Genomic DNA, 26,641 nt, shown 5'->3' with positions numbered 1-26,641 from the left:
TATGGCAAGGTGCTCCATCATGCTGAAAAAGTCATTGTTCTAACTGGTTCTTGGATTGAGTTCTTGGATTGGGTGAAGTTGCTCTCTGAGAATGTTTTTGTACCATTCTTTATTCATGGCTGTGATCTTAGGCAAAATTGTGAGTGAGCCTACTCCCTTGGCTGGGAAGCAATTTCACACATTAATGGTCTTAGGTGCTTTATTGTTGACGTGACACAGGACTGATAATAGTGCCTCCTTTTTCTTCTCCTGACAAGCTTTTTCACAGATGCACTTATTATAACACAGTGCATTTATTATAACTTGTTATTATAACTATGCATAATTCGTTCCGGAAGCGGGCTCGTATTCCAAAAGACACGTAAACCAAATTTAATTTTCCCATAGGAAATAATGGAAACTTAAATGATTCCTTCTACAGCCCAAAAAAAATTATACATAAAAATAATTAATACAAAATACAAAATAAAAATAAAACAAATTAATCTGTACGTTACCTTAAAATTTTTTAAAAAATAAATCCTGACCGATAAGTATTTCCGTTTGTGCATGCAGGGTGTGTGTGTGTAAAATGTGTGCGCACACACACACACACACACATACACATTAACGGATAGACTGTTTTTAAAATGGTTTAAAAATTAGCAAGGAACATCCCTAGTCACACTCGTGTGAGGGCATACTAACAGGATCACTTCTGTAAAGTAAAACAACAACAACAACAAAAAAAAAACAAATTAAACAGCTCCTCACCTTTGAAAACAATCACGACAGAGAAGAGTTTGGCAACCTGAGAGGAGGGGGGCTGAAGGGGGGCTCGCCCAGGTTTACAGCCCTCTTCTCTCAGTTTGCCAAACAAACACACAAAACTCTCTGCCTTAAACACACACACACACACACACACACACACACTTAAAAACGCTGCAAGCACTAAGACCCAGCAGGAGAAACGATAGGTCTCAGCAGCTCCCCTCCTCTCAGGTTGCCAAACAAACACACAAACTCTTCTATGTCGCGACTGTTTTCAAAGGTGAGGAGCTGTTTAATTTTTGTTTTTGTTGTTTTACTTTACAGCAGTGATCCCGTTAGTATGCGTTCAAGCGAGTGTGACTAGCAATGTTCCTTGCTAATTTTTAAATAAAGTGTCTCCATTAATGTGTGTGTGTGTATGTGTGTGCCCACGCACGTGTGTGTGTGTGTGTGTGTGTGTGTATTCACCCAGCAGGAGAGACGATTACCTACAATTCCGCTGCAAGAGAGAGAAAAACCGTTGGCTCACTTGTGATGACGTGACGCTCGGTGTCAAAACAAGAAGCGCATGCGTGAAACATGATCCTCGGTGCTCGTAAATTAAGACATTGCTTGTTTTTCAAGTCAAAAATTATTAAAAATCGTTGCTCGTCTTGCAGAACACTCGTAAACCGCGTTACTCGTAATCCGAGGTTCCACTGTGTATAAAATTTAATATTTTTATAAACAAATTGCTATACATTATATATATATATATATATATATATATATATATATATATATATATAAACTCACCCAAAGAAGTTCAAGTTCAAGTAGGCTTTATTGTCACTTCAACCATATACAGTTAGTACACAGTGAAACGAAACAACGTTCCTCCAGGACCAAGGTGCTACATGCAACATAATTTTACAACATAAATTAACAGAGAAACTAAACTAGCTAACTAAGAAGCCTAGTTAGCTGGCTAGCAGAGACAAGACAGATTGACCTAACACAAATTACAACATAAATTAACAAAAACTAACTATCTAGGGAAGACTATCTACAGGGATTTTTTTTTTTTTTTTTTTTTTTACAGACAACAGACAACAAGTGCACGTGCAAATGTGCAAACAAAAGCAACAACAAAGTGACAGTGCGACAAAATACAACGTAACATAATATGGTGTTGAGGTGTTGAGTTGAAAGGTAGTGAAGAAACTGTAAACATTTCTTAATGTAGCAGCAAAAATTAAAAGTAAAGAAGTTAGTGCAAAAAGTAGTGCAGTAATGAATATTGTGCAAAAGAGCATTTACATGTTGGTGTGTACGATAGTTTCGTGGTGTAGGTCAGTGTGTTTGTGCTTGTGTTGATTAGTCAGTCCAGTCTCTAGTTTGGAGGTAGTTGAGTTAAGCTGAGTAATAATGTTTGTGTGTGTGTGTGTGTGTGTGTGTGTGTGTGTGTTTATCAGTCCAGTCCCTTTTTGTTAAGAAGACGGATAGCGTGTGGAAAAAAGCTGTTGCACAGTCTGGATGTGTGTGCCCGAATGCTTCAGTACCTTTTTCCAGATGGCAGTAGTGTGAAGTGTGTGTGTGAGACGGGTGTGTCCGATCAACCACAATGCTGGTGGCTTTGCGGATGCAGCGTGTGGTGTAGATGTCTTCAATAGAGGGGAGAGAGACCCCTAAGATCTTCTCTGCTGTCCTCACTATCCGCTGTAGGGTCTTGCGTTCCGAGATGGCACAATTCCCAAACCAGACAGTGATGCAGCCGCTCAGGATGCTCTCAATAGTTCCTCTATAGAAGGTGGTCAGGATCAATCTCCACAGAGGAGCCGTCGATGCTCAATGAAGAATGATTAGGAACACCATACTAATACAGTATTTGACCCCCTTTCGCCTTAATTCTATGTGGCATTGATTCAACAAGGTGCTGAAAGCATTCTTTAGAAATGTTAACCCATATTGATAGGATAGCATCTTGCAGTTGATGGAGATTTGTGGGATGCACATCCAGGGCACGAAGCTCCCGTTCCACCACATCCCAAAGATGCTCTATTCGGTTGAGATCTGGTGACTGTGAGGGCCATTTTAGTACAGTGAACTCATTGGCATGTTCAAGAAACTAATTTGAAATGATTCGAGCTTTGTGACATGAAGCATTCTCCTGCTGGAAGTAGCCATCAGAGGATGGGTACATGGTGGTCATAAAGGGATGGACATGGTCAGAAACAATGCTCAGGTAGCCCATGACATTAAACGATGCCCAGTTGGCACTAAGGGGCCTAAAGTGTGCCAAGAAAACATCCCCCACACCATTACACCACCACCACCAGCCTGCACAGTGGTAACAAGGCATGATGGATCCATGTTCTCATTCTGTTTACGCCAAATTCTGCTTTAACAGAACTCGAGACTCATCAGACCAGGCAACAATTTTCCAGTCTTCAACTGTCCAATTTTGGTGAGCTCGTGCAAATTGTAGCCTCTTTTTCCTATTTGTAGTGGAGATGAGTGGTACCCGGTGGGGTCTTCTGCTGTTCTAGACCATCCGCCACAAGGTTGGGCGTGTTGTGGCTTTACAAATGCTTTGCTGCATACCTCGGTTGTAACGAGTGGATATTTCAGTTAAAGTTGCTCTTCTATCAGCTTGAATCAGTCAGCCCATTCTCCTCTGACCTCTAGCATCAACAAGGCATTCCTTAGTAAAAAAAAATATATATATGCTGTAAGGATTTCTTGAATTTTGGTAGACTCCCTTTGGTCTACTCAGTGCTCCGCCCGTATTCTGCTGTCCCGCCTGAGCTCAGGGAACCCCTCAATGAAGCACACAAGTCAGTGTTCAGTGAGACGTTCAAAGTTTATTGTGGGAGACAGGAGTATATATACGCACACACACAAAGAACCAAAGAAAAGGTGGATGTGGGAATGTTTACATCCAGTCTGGAATGCTTTTAACAGGTAAGGTAAGGAAGAACATAAAGAACATAAATTTAGGAGTAGCTTTGCATTTACGAGCGTTCAACAGTTTTACGACCTTTAACATAAACTACTATAGAATCTGTTTAATAATAATAATAATAATACACACGCATTTATTCATCTTTTGGTCTCACGCCGACAGGACATCTCTTCAGCCTAGTAGCATGGATCCACTGTGGAAAAAGATCAGTTAGGATAGCAATACGAGTAATTGCGATTATTTCTGCTGGTCTGTCATATTTACAATCTCCCAGTTTTCTGGGGGTCAAAGATTTTACCAGAACAGTATCTCCCACATTAAAAGGATGTGTGGGTTTTGTTGAGGGTATTAAAGTCACATCAGCAATTTGTTCATAATGTTTAGTTAGAGTATCTATTAGAGCAGCAGAATATTCAGCAATATGTACATTCAATTCAATTCAATTTTATTTATATAGCGCTTTTAACAATGGTCATTGTCCCAAAGCAGCTTCACAAAAAAAAAATTAAAGATTTACATCAAGATCAGTTGTTCCTATCGCGGGTTTACCTTTTCTCCATGGCACGGGAAAGGGTCTGCCAAATATAATTTCATATGGTGACATGTGCACGTCTTTTAATGGTGTCATTCTTATTTCAGCTAGAACAGCAGGTAACAAATCAACCCAGTTTTTACTCCCCACAGTTTGCATTGCTTTAGTAAATTTTTCTTTCAGTGTCCTATTTGTTCTTTCTACTATACCTGATCACTGTGGATGATAAGGAATGTGAGAATGCCAGGACAGTGAAAGATATTTACACAAATTCTGTGTTACCTGTGATGTAAAAGGTGTTCCTTTATCTGAGTCAATAGCATAAGGCACGCCATAACGAGATATTATTTCTTTCACTAGGACTCCACCTTTGCATTCTCTCGAGCACATGGAAAAGCTTCCACCCACCTAGAAAACTTGTCTACCAAAACCAGAAGATATTTAAACGTATTCTGAGCACACACCAAGCATCAAGATATTAATGAATCAATCGTTCCAAGCATGTTAGCTATGTAAAAGAGTTCTTTCATATCTTCCTTAACCCCCCTTCGCGCGCGATGTGTAACACTGTAGAACTCACGCACGAGAAACGGAAGACAATGAGATAGATGGCAGGCACAAACGACCATCAGCACAATACCATAAACTATCAGAAGCAACGTAGGCACCTTGAGCTTGCCAAAAAGAGGAATCATTCTGAAGCTTGTAAAGACAATAAATCTACATCAGGAATCAAAGAGCTAGCAAGAAAGGATGTATTGATCAAGTCAGAACCAGAGTCAGGAAAGAAAATCTCTTTTCAGGCTGATTCTTTAGCAACACTATAAGCTAGCGTAATACCTTGGACGTCCATAGATTCACCAGTTGTTGATGTAGAAGACATATCAGGACGTATACTAGTGGAGTGAACAATCTCTAAGCAGCAGTCATGATCTGTTTCTACTAGCCTGCCATCCTGTGCATTGATCAAGCGTGCCAGAGCATATCTGAGGGTGTCAAAAGAAGAGGTGGATTTTATCTCTAAGTTACTTGTAGGACAAAGGATAATCTCATACCCAGACCCAAGCCTTCCTATGTTGTGTTTGAAGGTTCTGTAGCACTTGTTTAACCTGATATAGAGAATACAAAATTAAAGGACGAGAGAGATCAATCTTCTCAGCATCTTGTACCATCACCGCACAGGTGGCCACAGCCCTGATACAGGCAGGCAAATCTTGTGCCACAGCATCTAAAGTTTTAGATAAGAAAGCACATGGTCTCACTCCCCCCCATGTTCCTGTGCCAATACAGCAATAGCAGTGCCCCGTGCTCACAGACCTTTAGATGGAACGGTTTTTGATAGTTAGGCAGGCCCAGCGCTGGAGCAGAACATAGGGCCTTTTCCAGTTCGTCCAGTTTGCAGATCGTTGTGTGAGATGGCTCTCCTGATGCATTTATCGTAGAATGAGCAGTCAGGAATCCACTGACGACAGTAGTTGACCAGTCCTGGAAAAGCCATGAAAGCATGTTTAGTGCTCGGACGTTTAGTGTCGATGATAAGCTGAATTCGTTCCTTTAAGAGCCTTCTTTGACCTTGGGAGAGTTCAAAGCCCAGGTATTTTACAATGTCTCTGCAAAACTGTAATTTAGTCTTAGATACCTTGAAACCCTTCTTTGCCAGGTGTTTCAGGAGACAAGTGGTGGCTTCTTCGCAGCGGCGGACACCAGTAAAACATCTGCGTGCAATAGGACAACAGAATCAGTGGGGAGAGTTAGATCACCAAGTACATCTCTTACTACAGCCGAAAAAACATTTGGGTAGTCAATTAACCCTGCAGAAGACGAGACCAGGTGAACTGATGCCCCCTGTGGGTGAAGGCGAACAATGGCTGTGTCTGCCCTTCCACAGGAACACTGAAGAAGGCAGAACATAGGTTAACAACAGAAAAATGCAAATGATGACAAGGTCTAGAGAAAACAATGGACAGCACATCAGGCACAACAGGTGCAACAAGGATAATTATGCCATTTATTTTTCTCAGATCTTTTGTAAATCTCCACATACCATCAGGTTTCAGTACTGGATTAACAGGTGTGTTATAAGAATTTACACATGGTTTAACAACACCCTGCTTCAGCAGTGAGCCTAAAATTTTATCTATTCCTGAGGTAACTCGAAAGTACAAAGTAACATCGCGGGGCTGGAACTCATATGCTCCTACCTGCATCCCTGAGAAGGGATTAGGTCTATATTGCTGTTGTTTTTGCACTCTCTATGGCGGCTGCTGGGAAGGATTAGGAGAAAACACCTCATTAGCATCATGCCACTGACCATCATTTAATCGATTATACATATTTTGTCCACTACGTTCCTTATCTCAGGCCTTTGTGCGACATTCACAAGCCCAATGACCTTATTTATGACAGTAATAAAAATTACCAGACCTACGGGGTGTACTCTGACCCTGCAGACCTCCTCTACCTCTGTATCCTTCACTCTCCACAGACAAACATGTTTATTTTCTAAAATACCATCTCCTTTCTTTGTTCTCACACGCTCACCTAATTTTTTAATATACATTGTAGAACGATCTGACAATTGAAACTTTAAAATTTTCATGATTTCTGGTCGACAATTATTCAAGAAGGTGGTAAGGAAAAGTGAGTTAGGGTTTGCTTCAGGCAGGGGCATACCATCCAAAAGGGTCCAGGTCTCTCGAAACCTCTCAAGAAACTTTTTCTTTTCTTGTCTACAATTAGTTACCTGTGACAGATCTTGACTAGCTTGCTGACATGCAAGAAGATAAGTAGTTAGCTCATCTTTTAAGAGTTTCATAGCCTCATTAGAATTACCTCAAAGAAAGTCATATTCTTTCTTTTTCCACTACAGCCAATTTGTCTGTTTTAGAGTCTAAGCATTTTACCGTTTTTATCAAATCAGCCTCATCGTACCCATCTCCCAAAACCGATTGCAAAATAAAGCGATAATCCGCACCCACGGGCTGACAGTGCCTAGAAGCCTTTATCAGCATATCAACAAAATTCAAAGGTTTGTTGGGAGAAGGGAGCATCTTAATAATGTCCTTCAGCGTGCTTACGGATGGTGGAAGGATTTTTGGACCCTTTGGTCCCATAGAGAAAACAAACGCAGTGCTTTCTTGTCGAGGTTTGGGGCGAGACCTCTCATTTCAATTATCATCATCCTCTCCATCAGTATTCTCGGGATCATCCGATAGAGGGCTGTCAGAAGTTCGTCCTGACACCTTCTTGGGAGTCTTTTTCCTTTCCTGAGGCACACACTTCCGACGAAGGTGAGCACGGTTTTGTGGGTACGGGGAAGACAGGCACAGATGAGCAGCTCACAAAAGGATTTCAGATAAATAGTTGTGGTCTTATTACCCATTTTATAAATGTGAATTAACCCGCGACAGAAACAACCAATATCTTCAACAAACAACACACAAAGACAAGTAGCAGGCAACAGAATACAGCTTCCACACTTATGCTTCAGTTCAAGGAACCTTTCAGAAGCGAGCGCGCCCTAACAGGCATAAAAGCCCCAAGACAATCCTCCCCCGTACTGTATATGATCCAGATACTAAAAACCAGGGAGTGTGCTTGCTCTATGCTTATAGAGAAAAAATTTTTAAAGCAGCACTCACCTGATTAGAGGTATCCCGGACAGAGCCCCCAAATTGTAAGGATTTCTTGAATTTTGGTAGACCCCCTTTGGTCTACTCAGTGCTCCGCCCGTATTCTGCTGTCCCGCCTGAGCTCAGGGAACCCCTCAATGAAGCACACAAGTCAGTGTTCAGTGAGACGTTCAAAGTTTATTGTGGGAGACAGGAGTATATATACGCACACACACAAAGAACCAAAGAAAAGGTGGATGTGGGAATGTTTACATTCAGTCTGGAATGCTTTTAACAGATAAGGTAAAGAAGAACATAAATTTAGGAGTAGCTCTGTATTTACGAGCGTTCAACAGTTTTACGACCTTTAACATAAACTACTATAGAATCTGTTTATTGAAAGTGCAGCTTGTGTCGTGGTAAAAGAAAGACAATCTGTTCTCACGCACACAGAATATCATGAAACACACTAAGAATTAAATATTTCCTACATATGCTAAGTATACTAAATCCTAGCATGCCAAAGCATACTTAAATGTACCTTCAGCCAGACTAATGACTAGTATACTTGAAGTTTGCTATTTTGGAACAACTAATTGTGTACTAAGTGTATTTAAATTGTAATTAAATTGTACAAAGCACAATTTTAAGTGTATTAAGTATACTTTTGTGTGCTAAAGTGGAACAACTTTAAGTATACTTAGTACACTTAAAGTATATGGCTGTGTGTACAAATGTACATACCTGACAGTAATTAATACAATTTAAGAATATATTTAATGTATTATAAGTAAATTTCAGCTATTTTTACTGTATTAAAAATACATGATTAATATACTATGAGTATATTCTTATTATAGGAGTAGCTGTTATACTTCTGGACAATTACAAATACTAAAAAAGTACACTTTGTGGTTATTACAAATATACTTTATTGTATCATACAGTACACACAACCTTCTATACTACAGTATTGCAAATGTATTAACAGTACACTAAAAATGTACATTTTAAATTTACACTTTAAAATGTTTTTAAAACACATTACATCAGTAATTATGAAGCGGATTTTATTCATGTTTTCAACAGATTTCATTTGCACAAGGTTACAAAAAAGCACTACTAAAATTTATTTGTGTTCAACAAAAGTCAGGTTGTCTTACAAACACACAAATTAAATTTAGACTGTTGTGTGAACACAGACAGACATTAGTATTAGAGTATACAGGTACAGTATTAGTTTAAACCTGGTGTGTGGACACAGACAGACATTAGTATTAGAATATACAGGTACAGTATTAGTTTAAACCTGGTGTGTTGATTCTAGCTGTTACAGTACACAGGGACTAAAAACAAGCCGAGAGCTACAGAGCATTATACCACAAGCAAAGTACATAAGATTTAGCAATAACACATTAGACAAAACATTCTATAGCTTAAACTATGTACTTAATTTTAAACTACCTAACAAAAACCATTAAATTTATCTTGTGTCGATGAAAATAAAATAATAACGATACCAGCGAACGCACGCAACGATGCAGCTTCCAGCCGTTGATTTACACTAGAAGCGAAGAACTGGGGAGCCAATCATACAGTCCGAATCTACGCGCCTCCTGCTTCTGGCTGCTGTCGCGCTGATGAGCTATATCACTGCTGCAGTTCGTGCAAATGTCGCTTTATGACGGTGAGCGCATAGACGAAAGTTTAAACACAAACGATCTTGAACGTGCAAAAGTGATTTTCAGCGCGCAAAAACGAGTTTGAGGGCGTGCGGCTGAGTGAGAGATTCAGCGTGCAAAAACGAGTCTAAAAGCGCGCGCGCATAAGAGAGTAGTGCACTAAATATAAGTACATATGAATAAGTACATTTAAATTTAACTGATAATACACAGAGACTACCGTATAGTAAAAATTGTATTCTAATGTATACTTTGTGTACATTTGTACAATGATTATTTCGAACATATTTAAAAATATATATATTGTAGCGTTTTTACGCCGGGAAGAATGCTGGAGAGACGAGTGAGCTTATTTGCTACCCAATGCAATGGCTGGGAGTACTTTATTAAGCACAAAGCATGTAAAGCATGAGCAGCACCTTCACTCAGGAGCCTGCATCCAATTCAGCACTAGCTTGAACTGGAGCACATTTCACACGTCACACACCCCTCACACAAAAAGCATGATGTTAGTATACTTTTTATATATTAACTGATGTTGCAATAACTGATGTTAGTATATTTGCAGTGTACTATCGAGGATTCCAATATATTTGTAATACACTAAAGTGTATTTTTTTTTTCACTGGGGATTTTCCCCCACAGCACTGCCCAGGACGCTTCTTTGTAAACCCTTGAAATGTTTGTGCGTGAAAATCCCAGTAACTGAGCAGATTGTGAAATACTCAGACCGGCCCGTCTGGCACTAACAACCATGCCACGCTCAAAATTGCTTAAATCACCTTTCTTTCCAATTCTGACATTCAGTTTGGAATTCAGGAGATTGTCTTGACCAGGACCACACCCCTTAATGCATTGAAGCAACTGCCATGTGATTGGTTGATTAGATAATTGCATTAATAAGAAATTGAACAGGTGTTCTTAATAATCCTTTAGGTGAGTGTATATATACTGTATATATGATATTATAATATTGTAAATATTATATTAATATTATATATCATACTATTTTTCTTTTTCTGAAGTTTTCATATTAAATTTTTTTTAATATAACATAAGTCTGTGAGATGTCAAAAACATATGAAGTTTAGTGCATTTGAGGGCAAGGGTTGAAAATGTAAAAAAAAACAAGTCCCCCTGTCCCCTACAAAGGACATATGTAAAAACGTAAAATGTATATTTTGGAAGGCTTAAAATTAACATTCCCTTATAAAATTGTAATATAATGTAGTTGAAATATTCACAAATAAAATCAGTATCATAAGAAATAATAACTGCATGCTGTATTTAAAATTTGATCAATTAAAACCCTTACTGCCGTAGAATGTGCTTGCTGTATTCGCCACCAATTTAGTGATCTGTTGGCCACACACCCACTTGTGTGACATCAATAGAAATCCCAGTATGTACTCTTTCCAGTACATTAGGACACAAACACACTGCATGCATGGTGATTGAAATAGAGATCACAGTATCATGTCCCCCACAGAGGACAAAAATGAAAAATCTGTTTTCATTTAGCATTGTCTGCAAGACCTTACATTTCTTATTTCAACAGGACAACAGTTCTTTATAAAGAAACAAGAATTTATTTGACTAATCTATAATACATGAAACTACGCTACTTAATCTTACACACTCACACACACACACACACACACACACACACACACACACACATGCACAAAGAGTTCAGAGGGTGAAAGTTAATAGAGTTACATTTCGTTCTCATCCGGTGGTTCGCCTCCAGCAAAGGGAATCATGGCGTTGCTGATTGGTTGGTGCACTGTGGTTGAGATGACATCTTCCAGGTAAGCTCTTCGGTAAGGCATTGGTTTCCTGGTTACCAATGGTGGCGCACTCAAACTTCTTCTGAGAGTTTCTTTGTTGCAGGACTTTGGACTTTTGGAGAACTCTGAACGAAACTTTAATGCCATTTAATTGGGGATTTTATGCCATTTAAATGTAACAAGTTGCCTTGCAGATTACAACATTTGAGTTGGAGATGTAAAACTGTTCTTTTCCTTATTTGCTGATGTCATGAACTTGTCTCTTCCTTCTTCAATGGCTTGCTGATTTGCACCATTTAAGGTTGGGGTTGGTAAAAGCCATCTGGGTTTCCTCTTTCACAGTTCCAGCTGCTTTACTTCACCGAAAGATCACGTTGTCAGCGTGGCGCCATTTTGCTGGAAGGTAAAAGATTCAAGGCTCCCTTTGAGGTGGCCTGCTAGTCTCTACAACACTATAGAGGCTGTCCACATTTCCCCAGCTGTAATGCTAAGGAGGAACTCTGTAAACTGTATGTGTCTATAAGTAAACTACAGAAAACACACACATGGATTATTTATGGTTGTTGGAGACTTTAACAATGCAAATCATAAGTTAAAGCTTCCTAAATTTCATTAGTATGTAGACTTTGCAGTGAGAAGAAGAAATGTGCAAGACCTTGTTTGCTTCTTGCATTCTACAAGGAGGCCTGCCCCATCCTGGCTACTTTGACCACATTTCTGTCATGCTAATTACAGCATACACACTGCTCATCAGGCACTAGTTTAAAAGCAGGTAAAACTTGGACAGGGGAAGCCATCTCTAAATATCAGGACTGTTACAGGCACACTGATTTGACAAATGTTTACGGAAGCTACAACAAATGACGACACCACTAACTTGGAGGTGTACATGACATCAGTGACTAGCTAAATTACAAAGTTCATTGATGATGTCACTGTCTCCAAGACCATCATTACACTGCAACCAGAAACCATGGATGACTGCAGTAATGTGAGTGCTGCTGAGAACCCAATACTCAGAGCTTCAGTGCAGACAAAGCAGCCTTAAGAATAGTCAGGGGGAAACTGTCCCAAGCCAGTAGAGAGGGTAAGTGCACAAATGCCCAGAGATTCCACAATTACTTTCAAGACTGCAGCAACACATATGACATGTGACAAAGCCTTCAGGACTACAACTACAGGACAACCACATCTGGCTGTCACAGAAATGCCTTCCTTTCAGATGCACTGAATAATTTCTATGCTGAGTTTAAGGTAAAAGGTAAAAAGAAGACCACCCCTTTTTCCATTGATCAGGTAATGTCTAACCACTGCTGTTGTGAGGGAAACTTTACAGCAACATTTCAGTTTTTTTTTTTTTTATTATTTTTTTCCCGATTTTCTCCCACATTCTTGCTCACGCACCGTTGAGGGGGGGAGTAACACACTCGGAGAGAAGCGCTAGCCGCTCCTTCCGTGTGCGCGAGTTACAGATGCCCCTGATTGGCTGTAGAGACGTGATTAATGTGGAAGCACAAAGTACCTTTCATCCCTCCCCTCTGAGAGAGCTCGGCCAATCTGCTCTCTCCAAACCTCCGGCTGTGAGAGGTAACAGCATCACACGGGGATCGAACCAGTGAGCACTTTAACACTGCGCCACTCAGAGGCCACAACATTTTATGTTTAAAGGATGTGCAGAATAGTTTTGACAGCATTGCTGTTATTCCAGTGTGCTTTACGGCCACCACCATCATGCCATCTCCAACACCACCACACAGAGCATTGGACCCTCAGTACTGTGAACTCTGTGAACTGCTGACTTACTGTATGTGCAGCCGTGCAACCATGCAACAAAAATAGGTGGATGCTGACTACAGGAAAACACAGAAGGACCACCCTACACTGACCATTAATGGATCCTCCATGGAGATCTTCAAGAGTTCACCTGGTGGAGAATCTCATCTGATCCCCAGCTCCATAGCCAAAAAAGCTCAGCTGCATAGTGTTGATCAGACCCTATAGCAAATAAGAAAATAAGTTTTTTGAGGTCTCTCTTTTCTCCATTATAGACGTTTACACCACAGGCTGCACCTGAAAAACCACCAACATTGTCGATGAAGACACACACCCAAAATGTTTCATGCTTCTGCCATCTCAAAACAGATACCAAAGCATTCGGGCCCACACAACTAGATTGTGTAACAGCTTCTTCCTACAAACCATCAGCCATCTCAGTATTCAGGGATGGACTCACACACACACACACACACACACACACACACACACACACACACACACACACTATATTGGACATTACACAATTTCAGTCTTCTTGTAATTACTTGGACTGCTAAAACTAAATAATCTCCTTTACTGAACTATATTTTCTTTTGATTGTGAACAAATCAACTGTCTAGATATGTGAAGTGTCATGCCTCTGTTTTATGTGGTGCCATTATCCTGGAGGAACATTATTTCATTTCACTCCGTACTGTAATGTTGTGTTCAAAATAATAGCAGTGTGTTGGAAAAAGTGAGTAAAGCTCCAAATCCATATAATAACTTTTAATTTAAATTACACAAATGCATTGGACACCCTGCACGTTCTATTCTGAATTCTTGTAGGGAATATTTCATTTCTAGTGTGTTTCCTGATATTATGTGTGCATGAGAACAGAGTGTTTTCTTTTTTTGACCTCAACATGCTGCACTATCAGTAAACAAATTCCTTAGTATAATTTATGTTCAGTTCATAAAACCGTTGGAGGCATCTAACTAAGAACAACTCCCAAGCTCCTGTTCTTTTATATGTTATCCTTTATAAACATTCCAGACCAGATATACCCACTCCTACACCCCTCTTTTTGGTGCTTTTTGTGTGAGTGTGTGTATATATATACTCCTGTCTTCCACAATAAACTAGGAACATCTCACTGAGCACAGACTTGTGTGTTTCATAAAGGGGTTCCCTGAGTTAGGCGTGACAGCAGAGACTATGGCACAAGACTATGGCAAGGAACTAGGGCTTATTAATGATGCATATGACACAATGACACAGTGAATAAAAGAGGCATTTCCAAATAAAGCCATGCTTTCAGGCGTGACAGTTCTCTTAGATTCATATGACCAATGACAAACTAGGTTTTGTGTTTGCTGGAATCAGGCATCTGACTCGTTCAGTGCTTCTTCCTTCTGCCAAACAATACATACAAGCTTAAACAAGAAGCTCAGGCTCAGAGGGAGGTTGCGTACTGGACAAACCAATTGGTGGATGCACTTAATGTCGCATATTGGGACATGGCATTTAAAGTGAGTGACTCTAGGAGCCTGTGTGTTATTGGAAGACCACAAGCAGTAAGAATGGTCAGAATGTCTTTGCCTTTGTCAGCCTCAGCAATTAAGCCCCCTCTTGGGTCTGAGAGATGGATCCAGGCGCAGGTACAGAGGTAGGGCGTGAATTCCTATTGATTAAGTGAGGAGCGCTCAGTGAAAGTGTGGTCGTTAAAGCAGGTGCACAAGCTCGAAGCCGTGAATCTGTCAGGGTTGGAGCTGTGCCAAGAACGTGGAGCTAAGTCGTAATCAAGGAGGTGAGCGTGCAGGGTCAAAGTAGTAAAATCTGTCAGCGTGGCATCAGTATAACAGTGTGGAAAAAAACCATAGTCGAGAGAGTGCGAGCAAGGGTTAGAGCAGGGAAATAGGAACAGACTCTTAGAGGACGATTTACGATGCATCGTAGCTGGGACACATGGAAGGTGGGGTGAATGCGTCTCATGGAAAAGGGAAGTAAGAGTCAGACAAAGCGCGAGTTGATTATCTTGGTTACTGTAAAGGGGCCGAAGAAATAAAGAGAGAGCTTGCGTGAAAATGTCCTTAGGGGGTTGTCCCTGGTGGCGAGCATGACTCTGTCCCCTACGTGACACCTGGGGGTCTTGGAGCGATGGCGGTCTGCCTGTCTTTTGTATAAGGCAACGGCGCATAAGAGCGTTCGTCTTGCCTGTAGCCATGTTTGTTTACAGCGGCGGACAAATTGTTGGGCTGAAGAGACTGCCACCTCTAATTCTTGGGCTGGGAAGAGTCGAGGTTAATAGCCTAAACAACACTGAAAAGAGGACAGTCCTGTCAAGGCAGAGGGAAGGGAGTTGTGGGCATATAGTCCCAGGTGGTAGAGTCCCGAGTAGTCATACAGCGGAGGGAAATCACTAGTGCTTGATTCATTCACTCGATTTGACCGTTGGACTGAGGATGGAAACCAGACTATTGCTGGGAGTAGCCCAGATGAGCTTGCAGAATGTGGCCCAAAAGCAAGAGGTGAACTGAGGACCCCAATTTGAAACAACGTCTGTTGGAAGACTTCCACCAGACTGCGGTAGGGCAGTGACAAAGTCAATGGAGATATGGGACCAAGGTCAGCGAGGCACCAGTAGGGGTCTGAAAAGGCTGGCTGATGGTCAGTTGTCAACCTTACAACAGGCGCAGATGTCGCATGCGTAGGCAAGAGGGGACAAAGAGGCGATTCAGGGAAACATTACTTGGTCTGGGCTCTTGGGTCAGGAACCTGCTGAACCTTGCTCTCAATGTGTAACTTCAAGGCTGCGATAAGACAATAAGATGGCTAAATGGTGTCTCATGGCGTAGGGTTCTGGGAAGAGGGGAACTGGAGTGAGAGTGGATCTGGCTTGGTTTTCTTAGACTCTGGCCGATAAGACAGGATAAAGTTAAATCAAGAAAAGAACAAGTACTACCGAGCTTGACGTGTATTGAGTTTCTTGGCAGTGCGCAGGTACTCAAGATTTCTATGGTCAGTCCATACTAAAAACAGGAGCTCTGTTCCCTCTCAGCTGGGGATAGGCGACGGGAGTAGAATGTACAAGGATGGATCTTGTTATCCTGGGTGGACCTTTGGGAAAGGATACCCCCAACACCGGGAAGCGTCGCATTCAACCATGAACTGGTAAGACGGGTCGGGGATAGTGAGGATGGGAGCGGAGGTAAACCTCTTCTTAAAGATGTCAAAGGCCTTATCTGCCTCCTCGTTCCAGCAGAATTGGGTCTTAGAAGTGGTCAGGGAGGTCAGGGGGGGCTGCGACAGAGCTGTACCCCCGCATGAAGTGGCGGTAAATATTGGTGAATCCCAGGAACCGCTGTAGATCTCGCCACGAGGTTAGAGTGGGCCAGTCGGGGACTGCCTAGACCTTGACTGGTTCCATCTTAAGCTTGGAAGGAGAAATAACAAAATTCAAGTATGTGGTGGGGAACTTGCACTTCTCTGCCTAGACATGACTGCCTAGAGGGTGTTCTCTAAGAGCCTCTGTAGAACCTGGTGATCGTGGTGCCGGTGGTCCTCCAGGCCCTGCGAGAAAATCAGAATGGAGATCAGGAAATTATGAAGGACGTCATTGATGAGGGATTGGAAGATGGCCGAGGCATTGGTAAGACCAAAAGGGACCACCAGGGACCACCAGATACCAGGGCTGTCTTCCACTCATCGCCCTCCTTGATACGGATGAGGTGATAGGCATTTTGTAAATCCGGTTTAGGGAAGGTGTCGGCTCCCTGGAGCAGTTCAAAGGCGATGGCCATTAGCGGAAGTGGGTATCAGTTTCTGACAGTGATCTTGTTGAGCCCTTTATAATTAATACAGGGATGTAGCAACCCATCTTTTTTCTTCACAAAGAATGCTGCCCCAGCAGGAGAGGAGGACAGACAGATGATTCCTGGCAAGGGGTTCTGTGATGTATGTGTTCATGGCCTCCCTTTCTTGGTGAGTCAAGGAGTAGAGTCTGCTCTTTGGCGGGGAGGTGCATGGGAAAAAGTTAATAGGCCAGTCATATGGTCGATACGGTGGGAGTGACAAGGTCCAGGTCGTGCTGAAAACTTGTCTGAGATTGTGATACTCAGTGGGAACGTTGGAGATATCTGGAGTCTCCTCTGGCTTAGTGGGAGTGGGGAGTGTGTAAAGCACAGATTGAAGGCACGACATGGCACCAGAGGGGCTCCATCCTGTGATGACCGCATCTTGTGATGTGGATGCTTGGTCCAGTCAATCTGGGGGTCATGGAGAGCTAACCAGGGGAGGTTGAGGACCAAGGTGGCGTTTGACTTGCTAATGAGCCTGGAATGTCCTGGAAGGAGGTGATCTGGCAGAGGACGACCTCCAGAACGGTCGCCTTGAAGAATGACGTGAGTCAATCTTCCTAGTGAGATCCATGGGTTCGTGGAGGTTAAAGGGAAGCTCCCGAGAAATTAGCTCGTCCTTGAGTGCCTCCAACACCCCCTACAGGAAGATGTCTGCTAGGGCTCTGTCATTCAACTAACTTGAGGCGGCTAAAGTACGAAACTTAATAGAGTACAGAGCATGATCCTTGGTGAGGGCGTAGTAGTCTTGTTCCAGCTTTCCTGCCAATGTGAGATTAATCAAAGACCCTCCTCATTTCACTAGAAAAAGCCTTGTTCCAAACAGCCATGCTCCACTCTCGGGCCCTACCAGTGAGGAGAGTGATCACATAAGCCACCCGGGATCTTTCTAAGGCGAAGGTAGAGGCTTGGAGTTTAGAAATAAAAGAAAATTGCGATAGGAATGATCTACAAGTTCCCAGTTCTCCTCTCTAAGTGGGAGGAGCTGGCAGGCGTGGCTCCCGCAGCTGTTCTGGGGTTGTAAACTGAGCTGTAGGCGCCTGGAGACTTTGCATCTGAACGGTGACTTTGGTGTCTGTTTGGTGGTGACGAGTTCCCCCTGGTGCTTACCAAGTAGGGCGCCTTGATTCTCCAAAGCCTGTCTCATCCTGTCCAATCCTATTGGTTCCATAATGGTGGCCAGATTATTCTGTCATGGGTTGAGAGATAGATCCAGATGCAGGTGCAGAGGCAGGGCGTGAATTCCTATTAATTAAGTGAAGAGCGCTCAGTGGAATCGCTCCTTTCCCAGGCCGTTAAGGCAGGTGCACGAGCTCGAAGCCATGAATGCGTCAGCGTTGGAGCTGTGCCAAAAACATGAAGCTTAGTCGTAATCAAGGAGGTCGGCACGCAGGGTTAGAGTCGTGAAATCCGTCAGGGAAGCAAACAAATCCAAGTCGTAACACAAGAAATTCGATTTTTTTTACATTTACATTTTTAGGCATTTGGCAGACGCTCTTATTTGTTCAAAAAACTGAAAAACTCAGGGGAAACACAGGCAGACCATGAACCTACAAAGAAATGGCTCATTGCAGTGCAGTGAAATTGGTTGCAGTGCATACCCCATCATCTGTCAAACATGTTGGAGGTAGTAAACTGGCCTGAGTACACCTGTACAGTATATGGCTGCTAGTGGAACCAGTTCTGCAGTGATTGTTTAATTGTTAAGTGATGATATTTGACATACCAACTTTTTTTATTAATCAAAACCTGACACTTCTTTTTATTTGTTTTGTGAAAAATGCAGAAGCACCAAGTTTAATGGTGTTTCAGAAAACATTATAGCTATAGGCTTGCATTGTTTATTCATAACACTTTTCAGTTTTAAATTACCAAATAACTCAGCTGTTTTTCTGTTTGTGTTTTACATAACTAGGTTCTGTCTCTGTGTGTGTTTGTGTGTTTAATATGATTTTAGAATGCCTGCAGTGTCTGCGAAACCAGAATACCAGGATTACCTGGACAGAAAGGTGAGAAGGGAGCATCCGGTGCTCCTGGTGGAAACGGCATTCAAGGATACAAAGTAAGCAAATGAGACCAAAGAGAAGACAATAATGAAAACATAAATGCCAATATTTAACAGTACCAATTAAAACAAAAACAAAAGCATTTGTTTTGGTTGAAAGTTTAAGAAATTTGTATATGCACACATTGTACTGTATGTGCTCTGTTTCAAAGGGTGATCCAGGCCTGAGAGGTCCAGCTGGTAACCCAGGAAAAGAGGGTCCTAAGGTAAAAAAGTGCTAGATTATTGCTTGTTGCCCAGAGCTTTAAGTGACTCTCTCTCTCTTTCTCTCTCTCATATATATACACAGGTGCATTTCAGTAAATTAGAATATCATCAAAAAGTTTATTTATTTCAGTAATTAAATACAAAAAGGTTAAACTGGTATACTGTATAATATAGGTTAATGTGTTTAAGAAAGTGTTTATTTCTTTTTATTTTGATTATGGTTACACCTAATGAAAACCCAAAATGTATTATTTTAGAAAATTTGAATATTGTGAAAATGTTTAATACAAGTTGTCCCTGAATTATGAACAAGTTCCATTCCAGAAACATGTTTTTAAGTCAGATTTGTTCTTAAATTAAACAAGTTGAGACCTATACACCTTTGACATAAATATACAATGTAAAGCATACCAATCCATTTGACTAAATCTGTGTTCTTTCACCACACTTCCTTCTCATGGCCAAAACCATAACCACGCCTAAGGAAATAAATCTCACAGATGTCAAATGTAACAGTGTTGTCTCTAGGCATTTAAATTTGTAAGAGAAATCCCTGACCGAATTTTGTCTGAGCTGTTTTCCACTGTACAGGTAAACCTTGGATTGCGAGCGTAGTTCACAAATGTGCTTGTAATCCAAGGCACTCACAAAAGCTAAATAATGGAAACTTAAAAATATTAATATAAAAATGATAAATACAAAATCGAAAGTAAAAATAAAACGAATTAGCCTCTACTTTATCTTTAAAAAGAATCCTAGCTGGTGTGAGGACCACGAGAGAGAGGAAAAGGAGGAGGGGTTATTTTGTAGGAATCTTTGTGTGTGACTTTAACAAGGAACATACTGTATCTAATGACTCTTGCACAGATGTTGAATATACAAGTGAGGCATGCACCCTGAGACTGAGCATATGAGACAATTACCCATAATCCCGCAGCACTCAAAAAAGAAGAACCATTGGCTCAGTTGTGATCATGTGCTGCTTGTCAGACACAGCGTATACGTACTACTCATAGTGCAAGACCTCCCTTGTTTATCGAGTTGAAATTTAGTAAAAAAAAAATCCTCGTCTTGCAAAATACAGACAAAGTTGCTCACAGTCCAAGGTTTAAGTGTACTGGACTATGAACTCTGTTTTGTTAAGAATTTTACGAATTTAGGATTACTCACCATCGGGACACCTTTACAGGACAGACATTTTCTATTATCGTGCTTCCAGAATGATTCATTAAAACCAGTGAGGCCGACCCCCCCTCCCCCACACACATATAATATACCAGACTTTAGACATTTTACACATTCACTTACATACTAAACATATTGTATATAATTGTAAATAATTAGTATTTTTGTAAAATACATGTGAGCTACTACCACAATTTGTTCTCATTTACAAATGTTTGTAGGACTACGGTCCATTCATATCTGCGGAAATTCGTAACTCAAATATTTGTAACTCAGACACTACCTGTATTTGAGACTCACAGTGTCACATTTTAATCATCTAACTAACTCAAAAGTTTTTTCTGAGCCCCTATATAAGACAAAATAGTTACTGATGAAGAAGCTGTTTACAGAGTGCTGTTTTCAAGGACATTAATGGAAAGTTGAATGGAAGGAAAAAATGCGGTAGAAAAAAGTTCAAGTAGGCCTTTATTGTCATTTTAACCATATACATTTCAGTGCACAGTGAAATGAAACAACGTTTCTCCAGGACCAAAGTGCTACATACAACATAAATTAACAACATCATTTAACAAAAACTAAATAGCTCATCAACGTCCCAAAGTCTGGAGGAAGAGAGGAGAGGCACAGAATCCAAGTTGCTTGAGGTCTAATGTGAAGATTTCACAGTCAGTGGTAGTTTGGGGAGCCATGTCATCTGCTGGAGTTGGTCCACTCTATTTAATCAGGTCCAAGGTCACATCAGCCATCTCCCATTAAGTTTTAGAGTACTTCACGCTTCCCTCTACTGACCAGCTTTATGAAGATAATGATTTTATTTTCCATGACTTGGTACCTGCCCACACTGCCAAAAGCACTAATACCTGGTTTAAGGACCATGGTATCCCTGTGCTTGATTGGCCAGCAAACTCGCCCGAAAATCTAAAAAATAAAGAGGAAGATGCAAGACACTAGACCCAACAACACAGAAAAACTGAAGGTCGCTATCGAAGCAACCTGGGCATCAATAATACCAGAGCAGTGCCACAAACTGATCGCCTGCATGCCACACAGCATTACTGCAATAATTCATGCAGCGGGAGCCAATACCAAGTATTGAGTGTCCAACATTCATGGATCATGGCCTTAAATTTGACAAACAGATTAGTGATGTGGTTCAGTCCAGTTTCTTTCAGTTAAGGCAATTAACAAAACTTAAATCTGTTCTGTCCTTTTCATCGGATGTCCTTTAGGCTGTTCGAAATAGCCATCTACGCCTTCATCACCACTCGCATTGATTATTGTAATGCTCTGTATTTTGTGGTTTCTCAGACAGCATTACATCGGCTACAGCTGATCCAAAACTCTGCTGCGCGACTATTAACATCTACGCGTAAAAGAGAACATATCTCTCCAGTTCTGGCTTCTCTTCATTTGCTTCCGGTACAGTACCGAATTAATTTTAAAATTCTCTTCGTCACGTTTAAATGTTTACATGGCCTTGCCCCTCCCTACCTCTCGGATCTGCTTCATCTATGCCCCACCCCGGTCTCTCAAATCATCAGATAAACTTTTGCTGATGGTACCCAAGACCAAATCCAAGCTCAGGTGTGATCGGGCGTTCTCTGTGGCGGCCCCCCAAATTATGGAATGACTTACTATTGACCATTCGTGAGGCCACATAATTGAGGGTGTTTAAGTTTAATCTTAAAACTCACATGTTTTCTCTGGCATTTAAACCAACATGAGATGTTGATTTTACGTATTGTTTTGCTTAGATATGCGTGTGATGTGATTTTAATGATGTTCCTCTTTTTTGTCATTTTATAAATGTTTTATTTTTATTATTATTATCTTTTTTTTATTTTTATTTTATTTTATTAGGATTACTATGTTATTTTATTATTTATATAAAGCATTTTAACGCATTCTTGTTGTTAAAGTGCTTTACAAATAAAGTTAAGTTGAGTTGACCATACTTTAAAGCTGTGTTCTTGGATATAAGTGTCATAAACATTAAATGTTAAGTTTTTTAATTAAACTCATGGATGTTATTGCATCTCAGGGCTCTTTGGACAACTGGAATGAATCTCAGACACGTGTGATAATTAGAAGAGGGTTCTAATTCGATCCACATTATTAAGCAGGCCACAGGTTTCAAGCAATATGGGAAAGAGAAAGGATCTCTCTGCTGCCAAAAAGCGTCAAATTGGACAAAGTATGAAAACATTAGATATTTCACGAAAACTCATTGTACTGTGAAGACATTCGTGGCTGATTCAGAGCACAGACAGGTTTGTGCAGATGAATGCAGAATGAGGAAGGTTTCTGCCAGACAAATTCATCGGATTAAGAGAGCAGCTGCTGAAATGCCATTACAAAGCAGCAAACAGGTATTTGAAGCTGCTGGGGCCTCTGAAGTCCCCCGAACCTCAAGGTGTAGGATCCTTTAGAGGCTTGCAGTTGTGCATAAACCTACTATTCGGCCACCCCTAATCAATGCTCACAAGCAGAAACGGTTGCAGTGGGCCCAGGCATACATGAAGACAAGTTTTTAAACAGTTTTGTTTACTGATGAGTGTCGTGCAACCCTGGATGGTCCAGATGGATGGAGTAGTGGATGGTTGGTGGATGGCCACCATGTCCCAACAAGGCTGCGACGTCAACAAGGAGGTGCTGGAGTGATGTTTTGGGCCAGAATCATGGGGAGACAACTGGTAGGCCCCTGTAGGGTCCCTGAAAGTGTGAAAATGACCTCTGCAAAGTATATTGACTGACCATTTTCTTCCATCTCTTCCACAAAAAGAAGAACCGTGCCTTCTGTAGCAAAATCATCTTAATGCACAACAATGCACCATCTCATGCTGCAAAGAATACCCCTGTTTCATTGGCTGCTATGGGAATAAAATATAGAAACTTATGGTGTAACCACAATCCTCCCCTGACCTCAACCCTATTTAGAACCTTTGGAGAATCCTCAAAAGATCTATGAGGGTGGGAGGCAGTTTGATTAAAAACAGCAGCTCTGGGAGGCTATTCAGACATCCTGCAAAGAAATTCAAGCAGAAACTGTCCAAAAACTCAAGTTTAATGGATGCAAGAATTGTGAAAGTGATATCAAATAAAGTGTCCTATGTTAAAATGTAACATGCCTTGTAAGGATGTTTTTGATTGAAATAGTTTTTCATTACAGTAAATATGCAAATTCAACAAAAGCTTATTTTCAGTTCTTTACAACCTATAAAATGTTTTAACTCTGTTGTGCATAATAATTTGGAACAGTGCGTTTTCATATTTTAAAAAATATATATTGTTATCATAAGAAGTTGTGTTCAATACAATTCAAATTATACTTTAATAGTTGATGACTAGAAAATTATACTGACTGTCATTTGCATTTACTAATTATGAAAATCAGAGAAATATATCATTTGTGCAATAATTTGGAACGCAGTTATATGACACTAATCATGCTTTATGCTACGTCTAAGTCAATATTTTTAAATCATACATAAGACATATTATAATGTGTGAGGTTAAGATATGGAGTATATGAAAACACCATACCAGTTACCATTAATTAGTTTGTACAACTTGCAGGGCGTGAAGGGAGAAAGGGGATTTCCTGGCCCAGTTGGGGACAAAGGTGATGAGGTGAGTTTAAAAGATGTTTTAAGCTACTGGAAAAATGCTTTTGTGAATAATGTAATCAATTTACTTCATTAATGATGTCATAATTATACCCAGGGTCCTCCTGGTGTGCCAGGATTTCCAGGTGCAACAGGTCCAAGTGGCCCTCCTGTACGTATCTCCATGACAATTTTTTATCAAAGATGACATTTCTCTTAACAGTTCTGACGAGAGTTAATTTTGTCAAGGAAAAATAATGACGAAAAATATTAGTTGTCGACATTTTTTCCTGAGACCAAGACAAGACGATGACGAGACTTCACAAATATCAGTAAACAGTAATAGTGTTGAAATCAGCATGCAATATCGTTGACGAAAAAGGACGAGACTAAAATAAAAACTATTAAAACATCTGTCTTTATTATCATCAATATTTAATTTGCATCACAAATCGCTGCGATACAATGTTCATTCATTATGGCGCTAGCGGTAACATGGGTGAGCTTGTTACACGGTTCACGGTGCGTGGCATATCAGAAGTAATTTGCGCGCACAGTGATCCTGTGTTATAAGCTCCGTTATCTTTAAGTCTTTGTCACCACAGCAGTATTATACCCCAGAAAAAAAAAAAAAAACCCACAAGATCGACTAGAGTTGGCTTAACCCAGTTGTCTATTTTCTTCCCTCTATACTCCATAACTTTGAGGCTTTGTAAGAAAAAGCTCTGCCCCGCTGTAGTTTTCATAATGCATGGTACTGACAAGCAGCCTGCATCATTTGATCAAAGTAGGCGTGGCGGATTGTAAGACACTAGCAGTTCACTTAGATACTGCAGCGTGAGAACATTTAATGTTTTATACGTCAGTGATAGTATATTAAAATCAATGCGAAATGTCACTGGGAGCCAATTCAGTCTGAATAAGATAGTAGTAATGTGGTTATATCTTCTGTTTCTAGTAAAGATTCTTGCTGCTGCATTCTGGTCTAACCTTGCCTATATAGCACTTTTGCTATAAGGCAAAGTGATAATTAGTAGCAAAACATTATAATTTGGGGTTCTTAGCCAGGAAACTCCCCAGACCTCCCACTAAGAATTTGTGGGTAATCCTTAAGAGGTGGACAGACAAACAAAAACCCACAAATTCTGACCACCTCCAAACTGTCATCAGTCTGGGCTGCCATCAGTTTACATGTTGTTTGCAATTATACTTTATTAATACCATATTAACATCTGCTGCAAATATCTAAGATCACAAAAGCATCAGACATTGTAAAATTAATATTTGTGTCATTCTTAAAACTCTTGGCCACTGCTGTACAGGTATAGATACTGTTAACCATCAATTGTTTTCATATATGTTGGCTTGTTTTTTTTTCCTGAGATATTATATAATAGAGAATCTAGCTTAATGAGACATTACTTTAACAAATATCTGTTTCTGTTTAGGGTCCCATTGGCAGACCTGGAATTTCAGGCTCGGCAGGACCCAAGGGGGAACAGGTAGGCAGGGTCAATCTAAAATCTTAATGAAAGCCACAAACCATCAGTTATTTGTTTTTTCATGCTAAAATAATATGATCATAAACAAATTGGTCAGAAAAAAAGAGGCCATGTATAAAGAGAAAGTATTTCAAAAAAACAATTATACTGCCCAGTTAACCACAGCCTGCCATGCATGGGGTCAGGCAAAGAGCTCAAGGCCAACAACCCTGCCTTGAAATTTCCCAAATTCTTCATATACAGGGTCACTAACTCACTAAGAGTAAGAAACAGAATTTATTTAGTGGCCTTTCTTTAAACATACATTATAGAAATTAAAATTTTTAGCAAAAAATCTCAAATGTTGGCATGGATACTACCACACCATATGACTTTGTGTTGTGGAATATTTTAACATTGATGTGTCGCAATCTTCTGCATCACATTTTGTTCACAGGTGTTTGTTAGTATGTCTTGTGTGGAAGATAATTCTTCCACCTGTTGATGTTGCCTTTAGTTTCAAATATCAAACATTTATTTAACAACTTACAAAGAGATTTAAAGAAGGTTTCAGACTCCATGCAGAGCTGGATGAAGTAAGACAGGATTTTATTGCAGCAATAAGAACCCAGATGAGCCAGCTTAGCAATGCCTAGTTTGGAAGTCCAAACACTACCAAGAGCAGACTGACTTTACTGTGAAATACATGCTTTTTTTATACAGTTCGCAAGGGGAGGACAGCTCAACTTGTCTCATCCCCTGTACAATTTTTTCTCCAGCCTTGGTAATATTAACCCATTATAAACCAATTTCTTCCAGGAAATTCACCCATTATAATTACATTTCTCATATCTTGTACCATTATGTCATACACCTCACTATCTGACTCCTCCCCACGCTCATAGCTTTTTCCCATTATAATTCATTTTCTTTAATAATTATTTTCCATTATCTTTAAAATGTTGTAGTGCGGACTGAGTATTCCACTGTGGCAACCTCTTGCCGGGAGTCATAGACAATCATAGAATGATTCGTGTCTTTTTTAGGAATTTTGGTCATTTGACCACATTTCTTTTCATGACCTTATAAATATACATAGCTAGTTTAAACCACAATCCCAAAGAGTCTACCTTCCAAATATTCTGCGCATAGGTTTTAATATAATTAAGTATT

The 26,641-nt window shown here is 40.4% G+C and overlaps 1 protein-coding gene across 4 annotated transcripts in view; it reads left to right on the top strand.

The window, feature by feature from the left end:
* LOC128508598 (collagen alpha-1(XIX) chain-like) overlaps positions 1–26,641 on the top strand; it is a 249,937-nt gene that overhangs the window by 130,730 nt on the left and 92,566 nt on the right. For all 4 annotated transcript variants that reach the window (XM_053479992.1, XM_053479990.1, XM_053479991.1 and 1 more), the window contains exons 37-41: positions 18,880–18,984; positions 19,140–19,193; positions 23,959–24,012; positions 24,106–24,159; positions 25,436–25,489. In XM_053479992.1, the coding sequence (XP_053335967.1) occupies positions 18,880–18,984; positions 19,140–19,193; positions 23,959–24,012; positions 24,106–24,159; positions 25,436–25,489 (321 nt within the window). The remainder of the gene's footprint in view (positions 1–18,879; positions 18,985–19,139; positions 19,194–23,958; positions 24,013–24,105; positions 24,160–25,435; positions 25,490–26,641) is intronic.

This window comes from Clarias gariepinus, chromosome 20 (genome assembly GCF_024256425.1).
Source record: "Clarias gariepinus isolate MV-2021 ecotype Netherlands chromosome 20, CGAR_prim_01v2, whole genome shotgun sequence".
Classification (NCBI taxonomy): Eukaryota; Metazoa; Chordata; class Actinopteri; order Siluriformes; family Clariidae; genus Clarias; species Clarias gariepinus.
Note: the sequence above shows the minus strand (reverse complement) of the source record. Positions and strands in the feature narration are given on the sequence as shown.